Below are 21,862 nucleotides of genomic sequence, written 5' to 3' on the forward strand. Positions count from 1 at the left end.
CAGTCTCTGAGAGTTGACCTGTGACTTTCAGGCTGAGTGCAGAACAATAATTCCCTTGGTTTCCTCACATGTCGGGAATAAGCTGTTAGCTCCCTTTTTCAGAAAGTATCCCTATGTTTTGCCTCAAGCTGAATTTTTCATATCATATGTTTACAGGGGAGGACAGACCAAAGGTCTTTAAGAATCAGGAAAATGGTATTTCTACCCTTTGGGAAACATTGAGAATCTACACAGTGACTAGAATTCTTATCTGTAGCACCCTCACCCTGCAGCCTCAACACAAGGGAAGTCACTTGTCTCTGAACTCAGCTTGGGGACTGAGAGGCTCAGGGGGCCTAGGGCTCAGAAAAGCATGTGCATTTCAGAATAAGCAGTGTCATGAGATGACACTCTATAATCTTTGCTGAAGCACAGAATATATATTCTGATCATGCTCATGTCACCAACAATGAGAATTCTGTGAATGGCTTTATGTGAAGCTGCATCTGAAAAAAAAAAAAAAAACAGCCTGGTGTCAGAGAGACAGCATGCTCCCCTTCCGCAGGGCTGGCCAGGATTTGGGGACATTGAGGTTAGTTCTGTGGATTGGGAAGGCACCAGGGGCTCTGCCTTGCTGCAGTGTCCTTTCTGTGATGGATTTGAGCAGAGCATGAAATCCTGGAGTTGTATTTTGTCTATCATTGAAATGATCCAAAAAGCCATTTCCTTTCTTGCTCAGGTCTGGGGTGGTCACTGCTCTCCCCCTGGCATCTGAGTCAGTGGTATAGCTGTTGGGATTCATGCTGCTCCCAATGATCCATGCTCATGGAAAGCAGGAGGAGTCCCCAGAAATCCAATATCAGGTTGCATTTATGTAACTGAAATAGTCCCACTTCGCCAGACTGAACCTAAGAAATAAAGCTATGTATTTCCTATTTATAGCAGCAACCTCACCGGCTAGAAACTGGTTACACTCAAAGTATCTACTGGCTATTTCTGGAGTCTCTGAGGGGTCACCCTCACCAATAAGCACAATAACTGTGGTCACCTTGCTAGCAGCCTTGTCCCACCTTTCCTTTATATTCCTGTTGGCCACATTCTTATCTGCTGCCTCCAAAGCGGTGGAGAGATACCTCACAGGAATGCCTAATGTGCCAATTCTGGATTTTTCCAAACCTGTAGCCTGGGCAGAGTAGGAAGACTCTTCTCCCAGGTACGGAGGGGCTGCTGTCCCTGGGTCCTATAGCAGTCCTGCCAGGCCCCATGCCTTGCTTATTCTCTCTTAAGCAGTTTAATCTGGACCTCCTCATTGTCCAGAATCTCACTGCATCTCAAGAATAACAGTCCTGGCAGATTTTGGCCTTGGCACTTCTAATCACAGAAGCTGAAGACCAGACCCAAGGAAAGGGTGAGGAAAAGAAGCCCTAGGATCACATCTGTGTTCATCAAGAGTCTGAGGAGGTAAATGACAGAAAACCAATTCAAATTAGCTTAAGCAAAAATGGAGTTTATTTGGAGGTGAACTGAAAGGTCATCTGGAACAGATCACAAGGTTTAAGGAAGATCCGGTAGGAAGCAGAGCATCAGGGGTGAGCTAGACCCAGGGTCAACGTTATGCTATACCTTTCCTTCCCTTTCTTTTCTTCTCCCTCCTCCTCCTATCTCCTCTTCTCCCTTCTATTTTTCCTTGCTCTTTGATGTCATTTATGGACAGTCGCTCTCTGGATGGCAGGAGGTCTACTGTGAACCGGATGCACACTCTCTTGTTCCGCAATCCTGTGGCCATACCCACCACACACACATACAACTCTAGGAAAACCCGGTTACTCCTGCTCGGGTCTGATGTCAACATTGGGAGAACTGATCCCTGTAGGTGACTGTGTGGGGTTTAGGTGCTAGCCCATGCCTGGGGTGGAGTGAGATCTGTTCACAACCAGTACCAGGTCTGCATGCCCCTCAACATTTCCGCTCCTTCTCGCTCTCCTGCTGGCCTAGGCACCTGCCATCAGACACCCAGAATTGTCCTGTTACATTTTTATTTGGCATATTTAAGTTGTTTTCTTTTGTCTTTTATTTCCCCAATGTGCTCCAAGTCTGCCAGGGCAGGGTGAGATACTGACCTTGGGGAGTGTGGGTCAGGCCTATCAGGCAGTCTCTACATGTCCCTTGCTCCCAAGACATATGGCCTCTTTGTCTGCCCATGTAGCTGATGCCACATCCATGCATGCATGTCGTGGCACGGTGGGCTATGTTTGACCCAGTTATTTCTGACTCAATACTCTGAAGACCTGAAATCCACAGTTTTAAAATTCCCAATAAGTTACTTTGTCCCTGCCTGAATTCCTTCCTCCATGTCATGCCTCCTGGGTGCACGGCAGGGGCTGGCTCTTTTGGAGACCCCACGTACACTGACAGGTGGCTGAACTGGTCTCTGGCTCAATCCAGAAGGGCCTGGCAGTGTGGGGTTGCTGGTTCAGCCACAGCCCTGGTTTCTGGGGACATTGGCACACTCCTCTTCCCTCTTGTCCTCTCTGCTGACTGCCTTGGCCTCTCTGTACCCTGACCTGGCCTCCATTTCTCTCCTGCTGCAGTTGGAGGGGAGCGTTCCTGGATTGAGGAGAGCCCCAAACTCCTCCATCACCATTTCTCTCAAATGTTCAGTTTTTCCCTCAATCCTCCTCTCCCTTGTTATCTACAGACCCAGATCTCTGGGGACCAGAGCCCACATAATTTTCCCCCCATATTGTGTCTCTTCCCTGAGGATGTCCCCACTGCTTGCTAGGGGAAGCAGAGGAGCAAGAGCAGGCCAACAGTCAGTGAGTGGGTGGGTTTTCCATAGTGGGAGCTGGCCTCCTGGCCTCCTTCTCAAGGCTGGGCGAGGTCAGGGTGAGCCTCAGGAGCTTGCTGTGCCTGGGACCCAGGGCTGAAGGTACTTTCATTGCCTGCTTGACCTGTGTAAGTTGGGTTACAAGGATGTGTTTCTCCTGGAGTTCCTTTCCCTTAGGAGTTCCACCCTTGGAGGGAAGAAAGGAGGAGTGGAATAAACATAAAATGGAGGTGCCTGTCTGCATAGGTAGATTGAAACTCCTTGGCTTACAGCCTCAAGGGCCCTTCCGACTCTGCACTTCACACAAGCATTAATGAGCTCTTGGAAGAGGGACATTCATCCATGAAGGTGTCTTGCCCTCCCCAGAGAGGTGTCTGGTCACAGGCTTCCAGGCCTGCCGCCATTCAGGTAGCTTCCTCAGAGTCACACCTGCATAAGGGAACCTTCTTCAGCCTGGGCTGCCGCAGGCTATTTTTTTTTGTTGTTGTTCTGGGATCTTTCTTGGTTGGGGGTGGGGAGTTAACCTTCCATGGTTACAGGAGGCTGCTGTGCTTTCTCAAATGTGTGAGCATTGTGTCCCTTAGCAACAGCTGGGGGGGGGGGCTAATTGGGAGCTTTTGCTTAGGAAGTGTCACTAGGACTTGTTGAGTCCTATTAGGAGCCATCAGAAAGTGACAAGTGACTGGAGAACTCACTGCTTAACCTCTGGTCACCCCGGAGACATGGCCAGCAGCTTTCACTCCTGAGTCCTTAAGACAGTAAGCAGTGCATTGTGTTGGGAAAAGCAGTGGGGCCTCCTTCCAGGCTGTGATTAGAAGGGAAATGGGGTCACGTGGTTCAGGCACCTCTGGGCAGAGGTGCAGCAGGGGATGGCTTGCATTTTCTGCAAATCCATGAAGTTTTTTCAGGATCCAATGGTGCTGTCTGAAGGAGCTTTAGAAAAATGAGGCCCAGAAGGGCCCGGCAGTCCTTCATTGAGTGCCTACCCTTTGGCCCTGTACCAGTTGCCTGGTGGGGAACAGATCAGATCCCCTTATGGAGTTTCCCTCTGGGCAGTGGAGAAAGATACTAAAGGCATATGTTGTGGACAGAACGACAGTAAGTGTGCAGAGATACAGAGGACAGGAGGTGCTTTGGGAAGTGTGCATATCTTGGGGGAGTTGTGTGAGCTTTTTCAGGGAGGATCTGGGCTGTTTTTTCATCTGTCCTTGAGCCCCGCTCAGGTTCCATTCCACATTGCCCTGTTTGGTGTCTCCAACAGCTGCTTCCTCTGCCTGGCTAATTCAACAAAGGCAAAGGGTGTGGAGGTTGTCAGTGTCTGGAAAAATCACTAAGCTCCCTGCTGATGTGCTCTGCTGGCCCTCTGTTCCAGGCTTCCTCAGCAGTACTACAAAGCGGGGTCCCTTCTCCCACCCACCTGGCCACCATGAGTTCATTGCTGGACCATTCTCACCTCCCAGATGTGGCATGAAAAATTTAAATGGATGGTGCTGGTTTTCTTTTCCCATTTTTAATGACTTGGTGGGGCTTGTTTTTGTTCCTCTCTGGTGAGGAGCAGACTGGATACTTAGGTGTGATAGGAGAAAGGGTGCCACAGTTTGAAATGGGTTTGCCAATTGCCTCTGGTTGAAGGCAGATAGGGAAATTGAATAATGCATCTTGAAAGTGTTGATTAGCATTCTGATGAAGGTAAGTGGGAGATCTGAAAGAAAATCTTCCAGAAGTATTGGTAATTTATCCCCTGGGCAAATCAATTGCTCTTCTACAAAGCATATCCGCCTCTCAATTCAGAGTCCAGGCTTGAAAAGGAGCCCTACTGGATGCATGTGGCCTGTCCCCAGTACTTGGCAAGGGACTGAGTAAATATTTGCTGAATAAGTTCATTCATCTTCTGCAGGCTTCACAGGGCCTGGATGAGTATTTGAGAAAAGCTGTGGGGATTTTCTCCAGAGATGTGCCATCACAGAGACTGGCACACAGTCTGAAGGGCACTTGAGAACTTGTGGGTTCTTTTGAATCCATTCATGGCCTCCTACAAGTACCAGGTTAAAAACTCCCAGACCACAGTTTATATCTGTAAAGTTCCCTGCACGCACAGTATGCCCGAGGTACCCACCAGACCTGAGTGTTTCTGTGTTGTTTGAGCACTGGGTGGTGGTGCAGATGGTCTGGGAAGGCCCAGATATAGAGCCACGTGTCAGCAACATCTCTGATCACCTATCTCAGCTGCCAGGGGATCCACAAAATTGACTTTGCCTCCCAGAAATTGGAAAGCTTTGGAAAAACTGGGCCTGGATTGCTTATAGCAACAATGAGCTGAACTGGTATCTACAACCTGCTTAAGAAGGGCACTTTGACCAGTTTGTCACAATCCACCCTCACAATCCCTTAATTTTGGGACAGACTTTACTTCTATTTACTACTTCATCTCATCTGCTATTTTCTTATAGTAGAGTTCAGTAGAAATCTTCTGCTACTGAAGATGTATTGTTTATCTTGAAATACAACCCTCTGTAATACATATGTATCTATGAAAGTCTATACTTATGTGGGGTTTGCACTCCAATAAACCCATCTTAAGTTGAAAATATTATAAGTAAAAAAAATTCATTTAATAAACTTACCCTGCTAAATGTCACAGCTTACCTATCTTAAATGTGCTCAGAACTCTTGCATTAGTCTACAGTTGGGAAAAATAATCTAACACAAAGCTTATTTTATAATGGAGTGTTGACTATCTCCTGTAATTTGTGGAATACTGGTATCCTCAAATGCTGGTAGCACAGTACACCATAGAGTATTGGTAGTTTACCCTTGTGATTGGTGGCTGACTGGGAGCTGCCATTGTCCAGCATCATAGAGAGTATCACTCTACATACAAATACCCCAAGAAAAGATCAAAATTCAAAAATTAAAGTATGTTTCTACTGAATGTGTATTACAAAAATAAAGTTGAAAAATCATTGTCAAAACCATTGTGCACTGGGGACCATGGTTCATATATACATATACACAAATACATGTGGGTGTATGTGTGTGCTCATTCATGTGTATGTATGTATATAATAGATATAATATGTATATATATATATCTTACATATTTATGATTTTCTTCCCTTTCTAGGGCATCTTCAAGGTATTTGATCTGTAACTCTGACCTTCCTCACAGGGTTGCTCTGAAGATTTGGAGAACCGATGCATGCAAAGCCCTAAGCATAGCACCTGGTACACAGTAAGTGCTCAATAGCTTTGGATGACATTACTAGTCCTTGGGACCAGAGGGCTCTTCTGGAATCCAAGGCCTTGCCTTCCACCTGCTCAGAATGGGCATTGTTTGGGACTGGGCGCCCTCTGGTGGCTGTTCTTCAGATTCACGGCCCCCTCTTTCAGACAGGAGAATTGGGGGTCCAGAATGAAGGGTGGGTCTGATGAGTAAGTACCTCAGCATACTGTGTGTACAGGGAACTTTACAGATATAAACTGTGGTCTGGAGATTTAAACCTGCGGCCTGTAGGGGGCCATGGATGGACTTTTAAAAACTTACAAATCCTCAAGTGCTCTTCAGATTGTGTGCCAGTCTTTGTGATGGCACATCTCTGGAGAAAATCCCCACAGCTTTTCTCAAACACATACACCAGAGAAAATCCTGAGAGGTGGGTTGGGAGAAAACTTCATCTTTCTCATCATTTCTTTTGCCTCTTTCTGGCCTCAATGAGGCTGGGGTCACCAGGTCTGGGGATAGAAAGTGGGGAGCCACTTTCTTAGCAGTAGAGGCCAGAGGCCAGGAACTTCTTGGGGATCTTGGCTGCTGGATTCCCCCAGGGTTAGCCCTTTCTCCTTCAGGTCACCTCTGATGTGAGAGTTCCTAAGGCCACCTCAAGACAGAGGGCAGGACAGCTTCACAGCATATCCACAGAGATCTCCCAGGCTCTTATGAGGTAATTTTTATTTCTTTCCATTTTAGGTAAAAATAGTAAATACAAGATAATCTTAATAAAGGTAAAAATACATCATTTGGATCTTTTTTGTTCTCTAAACAGTGCTACCTACAGTACAATTTTTGATTTAGGATTTTTAAACATTTTTTTTTATAAACAAATAGAACTATTTTACTATTAGGCTATCTGTGTTCTCATCTGGCACTTAAGAATAGATCACAGGTCACCTCCCGGTTCTGGCTGGATGTGTATGTGGGTGGCATGGGGCAGTGAGAAGGGGTCAGGGGATGAGGAGGTTTGACTTCCCGGGACACAGCCAGAGCTGCAGTCCCATGTGCCATGGGAGGGCACACGTGTGCATCCACGATGGCCTTTTCCTGCTCTGGCCACAGGAATGTATTTCACCGAGGCTGGACTGAAGGCCTCACCTGTGTCGGGGCACTACTCTTCCGAGTAACTTTTCTTACCCAGCAGCCTAGTTTCATAACCACTCTGGGTCCAGGCTCCTGGCTGGAGATGTCAGTGATGTGCTCGAGACTGAGCCAGTGGATCCCCTTGTGTCCTAGAGGAGTGGGCCAGGACCCTCCCCACCAGAGCTGGGGGCCAGGGTATCCAACCTGGCCTTGGAATGCTGGTAGAAGTCACAGATGCCCACTGGGCTGCTAAATGTCCTTGCCCTTGTTCACCCTCAGGTGGTCTTTGTTTAAGTTCTTTCCAAATTTCTCACTGAGCTGTTGGATCAGGTCAGCCAGCTCGCCAGTAGCTTGGGACTTCTCTTCAAGAAGCTCATAGCGCAGGCTAGAGATATCCTGCTTGATTTCTTTCAATTCACCTGCAAGGACAGAGGAGGTTTTGCTGAGTGAGAGCAAGTAGAAGGAAGGGGCTCATCCCAGGTACACGCAGGACCAGCTGCCAGGGGTAGAGGTGAGGCAATGGCAGCTCTGTCTGACCTAAATACTACCCAGCTTCCCAATATTCAGGAACACAGTCCTCTTCCTCCCATTCCTGGAAAGCCTCTCCCTTTGTGGCTAGAAGGAGGTGTGGAGATCAGGGCTGTGAATTGTGTCTAGCACTTATCTTGAGACTGTTGTTCCTGGGGTCATTAATGGCACATTTCAAGACTGAGCAACATCCTCATTAACTGGAACATTTATTTTCATGATACTTTATGTTTTGCTCTGTCGAGATATGCAGGGAAGGGAAACTTCAAGGCACCTAAGAGAATGGCTCAGCACAGTGGCAGCCACAGAGCTGGCCAGTCTCCTAGGAGTGAGCCAGGTACCCCAGTAGGTCCCCTTTGTCCACACAAGCAGCATGGCCTCACTGATAGAACCCTCATGGATGCCTGCCACCACCTCCTCCCATAACAAGGGACCAACTAGGGACCTTCAATTTAAAAAAAAAAATTCAAGTTGTTGATAGACCTTTATTTTATTTATTTATATGTGGTGCTGAAAATTGAACCCAGTGCCTCACTCATGCCAGGCAAGTGTGCTACCACTACCTAACCCCAGCCTGGGACCTTCAATTTTTATTTCCACAGTGAACCGTGTGGTTAGAAATCACAGGGGTCTGGGCTGTGGGAATCTTTTTATTAACCACAAAGAAGAGTAGAAAGATTCTTTCCTGATATTAAGATACTGGACTTGACTCAGTGGGAATCCACTCCCTGTGGACATGTTATTTGAATAATATGAAAATAGATATGAATCTGTTTTCCAGGCATGTATTATACATATAAAATTCAGAGATCATGAAAGTATGGCTAGATTCATCTTGACAAATGGATCTATTTTTTTTTTTTCATCAGGTGCTTCACTGAGCCCCATTTTTGTGGTGTCATTTAAGCGGCAGGGCACCTGGTTTTCCCCACCTTCTGTAGCAATTGCATTCATGTCCATCATAGTTATACACAGCTTGAGGCTGGCAGGCATGACACCTGCCAGTTTTATACTTGAGACTCCCAGTAGGGGTGGGTAGATGGGTGCTACTCAGTCCCTAAGCAGTGTCACCTCAGGAGCCAGCTCAGTCATTATTGAGGTTGCACATTAGGTGCCTGGAATGAGGCAAAAGTCCTCTCAATGATCAGACTCTTTGTAGCCCCCTGTGGCCCAAGTGAGGAGGAGACTTAGTGCCTTTGGTCATGGACACAGCCATTTCTAGGTAGCAAATATCCTAGGTGTCTCACGGAGATTAATGATCTGGTATAAGGTAATTTGCTTTTCATGTAAGAGGAATTGCTTAAAATAGACTGGAAAATAACCCAAACAGTGAAAATAATGTAGTTGGAAAACTTCAGTGTACCTGAGAGTCACCTGGTGTTATTATCTAAAATGCAGACCCCCAAACCCCACTCTAAATATAGCAATTCATTAGGTCTAGGTGGGGTTTGGGATCTGCAGTTTTAATAACTGGTACAGAGTTGGGGGATACTTAGGGAAACTGCTAGTTGTCAGAGGCTGAGAACCTGAAACCGAGACAGGACAGGTCTGGTTGGAACTGATCCAGGGGTAGTCTCTGAAAATGGAATACAGGTTGCTCCCTCTGTATGTGCACCCACAGAATGAGGTGGGGTACTGGAACTTTGGGCCATCCTGAACTCAAGGGACCTGAGGCTGACTCAAAGCAGCCATCACTGCAGTAGGCACAATAATGTCTCCCACCTCCATGATGTCCACATCCTAAACTGTGGAGTTCACCTGAGAGTGTGCTGTGTTACACGGCACACAGGGACTAAGGCTGCAAACAGAATCGAGCTTTCTTTGCTGTTGGCCTTAAAATAAGGAGATCATTCTGGGTTATCCAGGAGAAGCCAATCTAATCATGAGTTCTTAAGAGTAGAGGAGGAAGGCAGAAGAGTGGAGCAGAGACAGTGGATGAGAGGCAACAGGCAGGAGAAGTGGTAGCATGAGGAGAGGGAGGCTCTGCTGCTGGTGATCTGCAGAGACAGGAGGTGGCCTCTGGAGCTGCACTTGGGGCAGCCTCAGCTGCACCAGCAAGGGAACAGAGACCTTGGTCCTATTGCCTCATGGAAATGCACTGTACTCACGAGTGAGGGGATGGATTCCCCGCAGCCTGTGGAAGGGAACACAGTACCCCAACCACACCGTGATTTTTGCCCTGTGACACCCACACCTCACTTCTGAGCTTACTGCTGCTGTAGGGCTCCACATTTGTGGTGATGCAATCCCTTACCTTCGTTGACTTCATCGTTCTCTCTGTCCACCTGGGCCTTCAGGACATATCTTTTTATGAGCCGTTTCATGATTTTCTGAAATGTGAAGCAAGGAGGAGTTTGGCATGCCAGGCCTTGCATAGAAGCAGCCTACATGGTGTAGCATGAGGCCCATGTCCCTCACAGCACCTCAGGAGTCCCTGGGACAAGCTCAACCCTGGTGCCTTGCTCAGGATGCCCTGCATAGTGGGGGAAGCTGGCCAGCCTTCTGTTTAACCTCCCCAGTTCCCAGGATTCAATGTCCACTTGACCTGGGATATAAGAACAGGATACTTCTCAATGGCAGGAGGCTGAGCCACTAGAGAGGGAGAGATAATGATTTGGAATGTACTGTGCTGCTTTAGGGTCCTGATTCTACTCTGGCAAGTCATGGCCTCTTTCTCAGTTTTATTTAAGGAGGGGATGTTGGGAACATCTTATTAGGTTAGCCCAGGTGGAGCTGTGTCCCCTAGAGGTTGACGGTGAGAGGTATGCCATTCACAAGAGGAGATTTGCTCGGTGCAGAGGTCAGGGCTAGGCTTGGAGGACAAGTCCACCATACTTTGGAAAACTCTTGCCAGATGGAGCAACAATTATACTAGAGAGATCGTTTTCCACAAAATCCCACAGGCACGACCTCGTGTTGCCAGTCATGATGAAGAAGGGTTTGGGCCTGAGGTTCCAGTTATTATGCAGTCACTGTGTTCTCGAAGCAAATGAAGCATGAATAAACACTTAAGAGACACCAAGAATAGAGCCAAGTGTAAGAAAGACCGCAGGAGGTGAACTTTGGATTTTGTCAGCTAGTTGATCCAGGGTTCCTGTGAAAGCTTAGGATTTAAAAATATTCTGGAAGTTGAGAATTCTAACTCTTAAGAGAGATGAGTAGCACGGAAAAAAGGGAGGGATTTCCCTGTCCCTTAGTCCTCCTGTCCTGTGGCCTATTCATGTGTTCACACTTAGGACAAAGGGATAAGGCAGCATTTTCCAGACTGAGGAAAACTTTAGGGGTTGAAAGCTGTTCTGGGGTTTGCTATGTGACCTCATACAGGTTGCTAAGTTCTGAGTACGTGGGCTCTGGAAAAGCTTCCTGGAAGTAAGAAGGAAGTGAACTGGGTGCAAAGAGCTGGGGGTATAACTCATTTTTATCACCATTTGATGGTTCTCTCCATGAAAAGGAAGTGTTTCCAGACTGTGATTCCAAGACTGTGACCGACCCTGGCCAAGGCTCTTGGCCACGACTCTGCAGTGACTTGTTCAGGCCGGTGTGCCTTTTTTCTGCCATGAGGTTCACATCCTCCTGGCTCTATGGTTTGAGGTATTGGAATGGTTTATAAGCAAATTGCCTTTCTGCTATTCCTTCTCAGAGAGCATGGGTCTTCCCCTGTCAGTAAATGGTCATGCAGAATTTCTCAGGGACATTCTTATAGATAATAGAGTAGGGTATCTAAGTGTTATGGCTTGGATATGAGGTGTCCCCCAAAAGTCCACATGTGAGACAATGCAAGAAGATTCAGAGGAGAAATAATTGGGTTGTGAGAGTCTTAACCCAATCATTGAATGAATCCCCTGATAGGGATTAACTGAGGAGTAACTGAAGGCAGGTGGGGTGTGGCTGGAGGAGGTGGGCAATGGCGGCATGACTTTGGGGTACATATTTTGTATCTGGTGAGTGGAGTCTCTCTCTGCTTCCTGATCATCATGGGAGCTGCTTCCCTCTGCCACACTCTTCCACCATAATGTCCTGCCTCACCTTGAGCCTCAAGGAGTGGAACCTGCTGTCTATGGAATGAGACATCTGAAACCATGAGCCCCAAATAAAGTTGCCCTCCTCTACAATTGTTCTGGCTGGGTTTTTAGTTACAGCAGCAAAAAAGCTGCCTAAAACACTAAGTTATAAGAATATGTACCTTTCCATGAGACTCAATGATGTTATTTTCATTTCTTCTTCTTCTTTTTCTTCTTCTTTTTTTTTATTCCTGAACTAGCAAAATCTAGGGCTCTCTATCACCTAACTACATCCCTGGACCTTTTAATTTTGTTTTGAGATAGGGTCTCACTATGTTGCTCAGGCTGGCCTAGAACTTGCAATCCTTCTGTATCTGCCTCTCCCTTCCTGTCCTTGGGAGTGATATTACAGGTGTGCACCACAGTGCCAGGCTTTTTTCACTTTGAATTAGAAAAATAAAGCAAAGCAAAAACATTGTTCTATACCAGGGTTGGGGAGGGGACAAAACTGCAGATACCTAAGTATCTGTCATTCTCACTGAAATTCAGAAATACTCTTCCACTGCAAATGTTCAGGGTAACACAAGTTAAAGGGATCTAGTTAAAGTATGTTGCTTTTTAAAGGACAAACTTTAAGAATTAAGGTTTCCTTAGTTTATAGATCCATCAATAAAAGAGGCTTATTATTTATGATAATAAGCCAGGGCCTGGGAGTTCAGTGGCATGGAGTTGAATCCTTTCACGGGTACAGCGGTTATTCCTGCTCAATGTGTACTATTTCTGTACCACATGATTAAACTGATTATATTTTAAAAACCTCATGGGTTATTATAACAAAATATTCCCCTTAGGCTCTATTTGGTTTGAATTGATGAAATCCGGCTCATAGGCCTCCTTTAATACTGAGTAGCCCTCCAGTAGGAAAGGATAAAGGATGGAAAAGAAGCAAAGAGACAAGCACAACAAGTGCTTCCTCTAGACCAGGACTGAACTAGTCTGTCTCACAAAAAGATCTGAGTCCTCCCAGAAACTCAGTGAAATAGGAGTTGTGATCTCCATTTTCAGCAGGACACTGCCCCTGCCCCCATGCCTCTAGATGCTCAAAGAGCAAAGGGATTTCTCCAAGGTCACACATAGGAAGTGGCAGATCTAGGATTCAGCCCAAATGGAAACCAAAGCCAGGGATTTATCTGGACTTCAGAAAGAGGGTAAGTGCAAGATGGGTTAGGGAAGGAAATGCTTTGCTCAGTAACTGGTTCCATTAGTCAGAGGAGGTTTGGACTGCTTCTGGTACCATATCCTGTTGTGCAGGAGGAAGCCTCACTAGGTTTCAGAAGGTGGTGCCTCATCCAGTGTCCACCCTTGGGCAAGAGGGTCACTGACATAGCACTGGGATTAGCACTCATGCCCACTCTTGAGCACTGGCATGACTGTGCAGAGTGGGGTTCCTACAGACCTGGGCTTCAAAGTGAAGGTTTGCTTTTATGCATTAGGATCATAGATGCTTCATGGAAGCAGATCCTGATGGGCACTGTGAGTGTGCAGGACTTTTTGATATTCTTCTTCATCCCCAAGTTACTGTCAAGATGACAGGGACCTTCAGTGGGATTAATGTGATCACTTACTGTCCGTAAGAGATTTCATGTCCTCATGGGGATAACTTCCTCTTTGGAAGTTATTTGAGGCATTGGAATGGTTTATAAGGGACATTCTTCTAGACAATAGAGTAGGATATCTAAGTGTTATGGCTTGGATGTGAGGTGCATGTTGGATAACTTGGAATCTGCAAGACCAGAATGCTGATATTATCAACAGAAAGTCTAAAATGATTGGAAAATACCCTGAAGTTCTATTTAATATGATGTCATAGAGGATATCTGTTTCCAGAGAAGATGGACATCAAAAGCCTCCTTTCCTTCATTATTTGGGGAAAATGTGTTCCTTTGTGATAAGTTTGAGATATCTCCTTGCTATCTTCCCTAAGAGCACTTTCAACTCATGAAGATAAACTTTCCCTGAGCAAATATGTCCCTGTTGGTGGAAACTTTCCTGCCCCTGCCCCCATGCCTTTAGCAAGCACTGGAGAGGAGTATATTTAGCAATATTACTCAGGCAAAAGAAGACTCAAGTGGATGCAGACGGGATGCACAATGAATAAGAATGGCTGTCCCGCAGAGACCTACATCTAAGGAGAAAGGCACACAATTCCTCCAGCCCAGACTTCTAAGGGTCAGGTGGCCTCTGGCTGCTGGTAGTGGATGGGAAAATAGAATATCTTTCTATGGGTGATGAGGCTATCTGTGCAGACAGAGTGGTTAAGAACATAGATGAGGAAGAGACCACATATGTAGCCAGTATGTACCAAATAAGAATCCAGAGGGAAGTCAAGTTCCAGATAGGTACAGAGAAATTGAGGAATGTTTAGAAGAGAGTGGACAAATGGATGCTAGGACAAGTCATTTGTTAGACTGGGGTTTATCAAACCCTGGAGTAGAGAGAATAAGCATTAGCAATTATCTATTGGCTTTGATATACTCTATGCATGTATAAATACACCACAGTGAATTCCACCTTCAGGTGTAACCATAAATCAAAATAAATAAAATGAAATGAAATGAAGACCAGTGAAGTAGAGGAAGAAGAATAGGGGAGGGTGAAAGAGAGAGTGGGTACCAAAATGGAGTAAATCAAATTCTAAACATGTATAAGTGTCAAAATTATGTATAACTATAATGCACTAATAAAAAGAAATAAATAAGAGGACTTTACCTTGGGTTTGGTAAAGAGACTACATGGTAAAGATCGGGGCTTATTTGAAGGAAGGGCTGTGCCTGTCTTCTCTGGATTATATGAGATGTGGCTTGTTTGCTCTGCCCATGAAGAGTAGACAAATGTACCTGTCAGAGAGTGGGCATTCATGGTCTGTACACCCACCCCCAAAACATTGACACACTGGATCTTGGAATAGGTCACTAGGTAGCTCTGAGAGAAGGCATGCTTTGGCCGTCTCACCAGTATCAGGGTTTTGTATTTCTATTGGGTCTCCAGTCCACAGAACCCAGAATGGAAAGGATTGCAAAATAAGAAACTGGTTTTTGGGAAAAATAACAACTCGGATTCCTGGGAGACTAAGAAAAGCATAGAATGCATAGAAAAGCCTCTGAAGTCTGCCGTGTCTTTGCTTACAAAGAAGGGCTCCCCAAAGTTGGAGAATTGGCGTTAAAGTAAACACTGCAACAATCATGAAGATCTAACGAAGGGACATAAAGGAAGCAAGTTGAGATGGCATTTCTGGGGATAGCCTGGAGAGTAAGCAAGAGGGAGTGATTTGGCTGCTCATGTTCTCTGCACATCTGGAAGCTTCTTTGGAATGAAAGCATGCAACTTTGACACCCTCCAAGGAAACAGATGAGCCATCATCAGACCCCTGCCTGAATTTGTGCTTTGGCTTCACCTGCTGCTGCTGTAGCCAGAGTGCAGAAGTGTCACTGAAAGCTTGGAAGGCTCAGACACATCTCACCACAGTGACCATTAGACAGGTGAAGCAGATTCTGAGGAAAGCTCTGGTGCAGTACTATGAAGATGGGTGACAGGCAAGCACCTGGATAATGCAGTGTGATGAATGAGTCAGACAGTCACAGTTCAACCAGCTGTGTGACCTGAGCCATGGAGACTCAGTTTCCTCATCTTTTAAATGGGGTGAAAGACAGCCTTCTCTCCTAGAAATGTGGTGAGTCTACACCTGGGCTAGTGTCTAGGCTGCTCACAGCTGTCATTTAGGGTCATCTCAAGGTTTCCTCCTATGGTGAGCAGTGGATGATGGCTCAGGAAGATGCCAGAAATAGCTTGACAGGGTTGAGCAGAGTGTCCATGTGTAAATGCAAGGTGCTCTCAGCCCTACTCAGTCCCAGCAAACCTTTCTCTCTGTTGCTTGCTAGTGGGATTTTTTTCACAACTATTTGAAAAAGTAGCCTGGGGCTTTTCTACATGGATTGACAAAATACAAGGTGAGCAGAGCTTTCCAAGGTCATTCATAGCCCAAGGCTGCTGCAAACCAACCAATCTCTGTAATCACAGCAGGAAGCTCTTGGGAGATTTATGGCAGGAGGGGCTCTACCCAGGGTGATTGAAGACAAACCAGATTGCTCTGAAACTGATTTTGAAGACAGTCTTGGTCAGAAAGGATTCATTCTGGGTACAGGACATTCACACCTAATCAGTCTTCCTTTATCTCAGTAGCTGATTTTGCTCAAAAACAGGAGAGATTTGGACCTAACCCATTAGGATGTTCTATCTTTTTCATGACACAGATAATCTATACTTCTTTCTGAGAAGCTGAGAAATAAAAATCCTTCCACTGATCAAAGGATTTGGCCTGTAAAATAACTCAAAGCTGATCATCCTGGGCAGTCCAAATTTTGCGCACGATAAAATACAAGATTTGCCCATTGCCAATTTTTAGTCCATGTCATTTGATAAAACTATAAGTGCTCTGAGGGATGAGCTGTTTCTTAATTGTACAATTAAATCCTCCTCACTGCACAGCTGGCTTCTGAAATATGGATGGAAAGATTCAATTGGAGACCTGTGTCTGGAAGATGCTAAGTCTGTAATTGCTCCCTGTGGGAAGGTGGCACTAGGGACATGTCACTTCAGCCCAAAGGAATGCTCAGGACACCTTTAAATTCACATCTGACAAGAAATGATCAGTATGGATGAAACTGCTGATGGAGGAGAAGTGGGAGGTAGAAAAAGAATGGCCTGAACTTTTATAATCCAGTACCTGTAGTTAGCATTTATCACTACCTCATGAGCTGGTTCAAATGGATACAATGATTTAGCATTCTTTGCTAGAAGTAATGCAAGAATTACAAGCTCAGAGGGTTTTTTTTTCTCCAATTTTTCTAACAGACTGGGCAAGCTGGCAGTCTAAGGGCAGGTGCTCATTGAAGACAACAATATCTATCTTGTTGCTTAAGAACCATATCTGGGAGTCATGCTGGGTGCTCCCCCAGGTCCACCCCAGCATCAGGTCTCCTTGGTTGGTTATCCAGAATGTACACTTATCCTGTCTGCTTTTCTCCACTGTCCTGCTCATACCCCTTATGCCCAAACGACTGTCACATTCTCTTCACTGATCTCCTGTCTCTTCTCATTAAAGCATAAATATGATTTTATCATCGCTTCTCCTGGAAAAGTTCCCCTCCCACCACCCGGACCTTCTTAGATTACTATAATACACTCCACATCCATAGTGGCCAGATGCTGCCTTCCCACTGCCCTCATCTCCCTCTGCTCTCTCTGCCAGCCACTAAGGACCTATCAAGCTTCTCCCATGGATCTCTACAAATGCTCTGCCTCTGCCTGGAAGCCCCCCCCATGGCTGCCCCTTTCTCATCCGTGAGGTCTTGGCCAACAGTCCTCTCCTTGAAGATGCCCTTTCAATTAGGGTTTCCCTAGTTTTCTCTATTTTAAACCCTATTCTTTTCCTCTAGGCTCTTTAGTCATTTTGATGGCATATCCTTATCTGTGTGTTTACTCATTCATTGTCTCTCCTGTCACTAGCCAGCCTGGAGGTGCCGTAAGGTAGGAACCACATCTGTACTCTCAGTAAGCAGCACAGTGCCTGGCATGTAGCAGGCACTCAATAAATATTTGATCAGTAAAGGAAGGAAGGCAGGGAGCTGTGCTCTGAGGGCATGACATAGTCCTGTGACTAAATCTGTGTCTTTGTGGTGTGTGCTCCTGCCTGTGCTTGTGAAAGGGTGGTTACCTGGTATCTGGTGGGCTTGCTGAAAGTGTTATTTGCTGTCAGGTTTTCAGAATTCCTCATGCCAGCCTGGTAACGAGTCTTCTGGAAAAAACAAAACAAAACATATATACACTTATGGCAGGATTTGAATGAACAATATCCACATATGGGGTGACTCTATAGGAACCTTCTGGAAGCCGATTTGCCCCGGCTGCTTGGCTTTATAGAGCACTATTCCTGGGAACTTTAGTTCTATGGGATGTTCACAAGGGTTACAGAATGTTGTCTGGTCAACCAGATTCGGGAAGCTCTAAGTTAAAGTTATGTGGGTATCTTTTCTCTAGGACTCCTCAGAGCTTCTGCTAATGGTCATTGAGAATCTACAGGAAGGGAGAGTGGGTAGGGAAACTTGCCCAGAGACCATTCTTTAGATACTTTCTGGGGAAAGCTATTCCATTTCCAAGTCCACTGAAGAGTCCCTGTCACTGGGGTCATGGCTCAGCCACACTGCAGGCAGCAGGAAGTGTGCTAGGTCCCCAGCAGAGCACTCTCCAAGGGAGAAGGGACAGTACTGCAGGTAGCCTCTGTGGGTGTGCTCAGTAGATTCTAAAAGACACTAGCCCTTCACAGCTCCAGGCTTCCCTTGTGTTAGGGGCCACTATCCAAACTGAACACACACAACTCCCTCCCCCAACCTGATGCTTTTTCTAGTCCCATAAACCAGATGCTACCTACCCTGAATTTGGAATTCAGCATGCCCATTTCAAGGTCATTTTCACAACTTTTGGCCTTAGATTTGCAGAGTTTTATGAGGCACATCTTGATTCTCATTATGAGATAATAAAATGATTTAGGACTTGGCACTAGATTAAAAGGAGCAGGTAGAGTTCTTCCTTCATCAAAGTAAGACAGCCAGAGTTTTGCTCGGGCAAATTTCCATTCCACATCTGCATCCTCCTGTGGAACAAAAGAATCAATGATACGCCATCAAAGGCCAGGACCTAACAACGGAGCTCAGTGTGAGGAGCGGAGATACAGTCTACGCATTCTGAGAACAGACTTCTAAACAGGGCTCTTGAGCTCTTGTGGATTTCACCGTCTCTACAGATGCCATAAAGATGGGGCTTGTTCTCTCTAAGACCACCTGCATTCATCAGTCTTAAAGCTCTCCACCTACCTCCTTGGAATTCTGCATGGTGGAAGAGCCTTGGCCAGTGTATGCCACCCTCCCCTATTTCCTATGGAGTCTTTTCACCAACATTCTCCCCTTGCAGCTTACCAAAGAACTTTTCTCCCTGCCACGTCATCTTGCTATCCATTAATTTTTACAGTTCCGTTGGCAGATTCACCAACTAGCACAGCATCAAGGTATTTGTTGATTGTTTACAGAAGTGCTGCCCAATAGAAATGTATTGTGAATTCACAATAGCTAAACTGTGGAACCAACATAGATGCCCTTCAGTAGATGAATGGATGAAGAAAATGTGGTATACATACACAGTGGAATATTATTCAGCATTAAAAGAAAATAAAATCATGGCATTTGCAGGCAAATGGATAGAGTTGGAAAATATAATGCTAAGTGAAGTTAGCCAATCCCCAAAAGCCAAATACTGAATGTTTTGTCTGATATAAGGATGCTGATTCACAATGGGCTTGGAGTGGGGAGCATGGGAGGATTAGACAAACTCTAGATAGGACAAAGAGGTGGGAGGGGAAAGGAGGGGGCATGAGGATGGAAAAGACGGTGGAATGAGATGGATATCATTACCCTAAGTACATGTATGAAGACATGAATGGTGTGACTCTGCTTTGTGTACAACTAGAGATATTAAAAATTGTGTTCTATGTGTAATATGAATTGTAATGCATTCTGCTGTCATATATAACAAATTAGAATAAATAAAAAAGAATGTATCGTGAGCTGTGAAAGTGAGCCATTTAAAGTTTAAGTTTTCTACAGGCCATATTATAAAAAACAAAATGGAACAGGTAAAATTAGTTTCACTGATATACTTTATTTAATCTAATAGATTTAAAATATTGTCATTTCAACAAGTAATCATTATAAAAATATTGCTCAGTGGTAGAATGTATGCATATCATGCCCAAAGGATGGGTGTAATCCCTGGCACCACCAGAAAAAAATTCATGAGATAGCTTTCCATTTTCTTTGCATACTAAGTTTTGATATCTGGCATGGATTTTATACTTAGAGCACATCTCAGTCTGGACTAGCCTCATTTCAAGTGCTCTTTAGATAAATGTGATTAGTGAGCTACCACATTGGACAATACAGTGTATGCTAAAAAAGCATATTCCTTATTGGTCAGAGCAGTGCTGGGGGCGGCATGTTAAGAGATCTAGCATACGTCATTCAAGGGGAGCAAAGCCTGACCATGTTTGTAGGAGGTAATCCAGCTGTATTCTCTTCTCTGGGGGAGGGGGGGTTAGATTAAAAATGAATATTTTTTTTGACTTGGTGTCAATCCCAGAATGCTCAGTGGCTCCCTGAAGGGCAGCGGTATATTTTTTCCTATAGATAGGCTCCTGAAACCTCTGTCCTAAGAGAGAAGTTAAAGGCCAGAACAAAGGATAGGATTTGAGGATTTTTTTAAATATACATTTTTAATTATTCATGATCTCACTCATTTGAGGATAGGGTTCAGAATAAGAAACAATAGATCTTGTTTCAAAACCCTTTATTAGCTGTGTGACTTTGGGTGTCTTGAGCTTGCTTATACAGAAAATGAAGACATCACAGTTCCCTCACAGAGTCTTGGGGTGGGTATACTTGGTTCCACAGGCAATGGCTACTCTCCAAAGGGCTATGAGGCCAGCAAGTGTCCACAGGAGGCTTCTGGGATGCACCATGAAGGTATGAGGTCATAACTAGCAGGCTCAACCTCTTTGCTTTTATTGAGGGTCAACACTTGGCCTCGTCTACTCAGCATCATCCTATGTGGGTCTTTAGTCTGGAAACTTTGTGAGGGCTGGGTCATTCCTCGTCTAACAGTATACTGGAATATATTTACTGAGAGGATGGGTGGTATAGTGGTAAGAGCATGGGCTGTCGAATCTGCTTGGGTTCAAATCCTGCCTCTGCTCCTTTCTAGTTGTGAAAACATGGCAGCTGATTCTAGGCCTCAGTTACCTCATTGCAAAATGAGAATAATAGTACTTAACTCATAGGTGGTTGTGAGATTAAGGAAATTGATGCAAAAAAGACATTTAACAGTGCCAGCCACTGAGTAAGCTCTCAGGTAATATTATTTTTATTTCCATAGCCCATCACAGGCCTAGTCTTCAACCTTTAGTCATTTAGCAAACATTTATTGAGCACCTACCCTGGGCCTGGCCAGTGCTAGGGAAGAACACACCCTGGTGGAACATCTGGTATGGCCAATGACGCATTTGTTAAAATGCCTTTGACAGAGAGATGTGCTAGATCAGTGGGAGGATTTCATACTGGCCCTGACCTGGCCTGAGCCTGGGAAGGCTGCCCCATGGCTGCTGTTAGAGCTGAGCAGTTCTCAGCCAGGTCAAGTAGGGATGCTTGGGATAGAAAATGAGTAGGAGTTAACAAGTGGGAGAGGCAGAGAGAAGCGTAAACAACTCTGGAGAAGGTTGGCAATAAAGAACAGGGGAAATAGCAGCTGAGAGCTCAAAGTAAAAATCCAGGGAGGATTTTTTTTTTTAGTTGTTATTGTTTTTTTTTTGTTTTTGTTTTTGTTTTTGTTTTTAAAGATCAAGGGACATGTTTAAATGCTGATAGGAAGGATTAGGTAGAAAGGAAGAGGGTGAAGACACAGGCCAGGCTGGGCAGATGTATCATGCAGAGGAGGAATAACAGTGCAGGAGGGAGGGAGCCCCAGCCAGGCAGGGCCACTCCAGGAGGAGAAGGCCTTTCCTGCTCCGGTGGGAGGGTCGGGTGGCAGGGTTGGGTGGCAGGCGCAGGTACAGAAGAATTTCACATGGAAGAATTTGCAGCTATTCATTTCATCAGAGCTAAATGTGGCCAAGAATCCCTGGCATTTGTCATGGTTCAGTGAGGCAGGTGAGGACGTGTGCTCTCCCCTGGCAGAGGAGAAGTTCAGAGCTCCCAGGAGAGATGTGGTGCTGCAGTGTGTTCTCTCCATCTCAGGCAACATTCATGCAAGGGAAACGACAGCACAGCTGTAGCTGGCCCATTACTGCCCTAAGTTGAGGGGCATCTCAGACAATCATGGGACTTCCCATGCCTCAGTCATTAGGACTGAAGCTGACTTGCTCGTTAGGATGGCAGCTGTCCTGTGAGTGGTACAAATACCCACAGATTTTCCTGGTGCCATCTGTTTTTCTTTTATATGTGGAGAAACTGAGGCCCAGAAGGACAGAGGACTGGTTAGAAATAGCTTGTTATCCACATAGGTGACAAATATATG

At 45.4% G+C, this 21,862-nt stretch overlaps 1 protein-coding gene and 1 long non-coding RNA gene across 8 annotated transcripts in view; one reads left to right on the forward strand and one right to left on the reverse strand.

Annotated features, from left to right (window-relative positions):
* Positions 1-997: 997 nt before the first annotated feature.
* LOC308646711 overlaps positions 998-21,862 on the forward strand; it is a 572,715-nt gene continuing 551,850 nt past the window's right edge. For 6 of the 7 annotated variants that reach the window (XR_014021458.1, XR_014021459.1, XR_014021460.1 and 3 more), the window contains exons 1-2: positions 998-1,440; positions 5,931-6,038. This is a non-coding gene — a long non-coding RNA (uncharacterized lncRNA). Of the gene's footprint in view, positions 1,441-5,930; positions 6,039-6,649; positions 6,745-21,862 lie in introns of all 7 variants that reach the window. The other variant, XR_014021457.1, reaches the window with a different exon arrangement.
* The window catches only part of TRPC7 (transient receptor potential cation channel subfamily C member 7), a gene marked incomplete at both ends in the record, with an annotated part of 165,372 nt that continues 150,916 nt past the window's right edge, over positions 7,407-21,862 (reverse strand). The window contains 4 exons of the mRNA XM_081290001.1: positions 7,407-7,576; positions 9,940-10,015; positions 17,460-17,540; positions 18,174-18,395. Of these exons, the coding sequence (XP_081146127.1) occupies positions 7,407-7,576; positions 9,940-10,015; positions 17,460-17,540; positions 18,174-18,395 (549 nt within the window). The remainder of the gene's footprint in view (positions 7,577-9,939; positions 10,016-17,459; positions 17,541-18,173; positions 18,396-21,862) is intronic.

Source organism: Spermophilus citellus (assembly GCF_964194105.1).
Source record: "Spermophilus citellus genome assembly, chromosome: 1".
Classification (NCBI taxonomy): domain Eukaryota; kingdom Metazoa; phylum Chordata; class Mammalia; order Rodentia; family Sciuridae; genus Spermophilus; species Spermophilus citellus.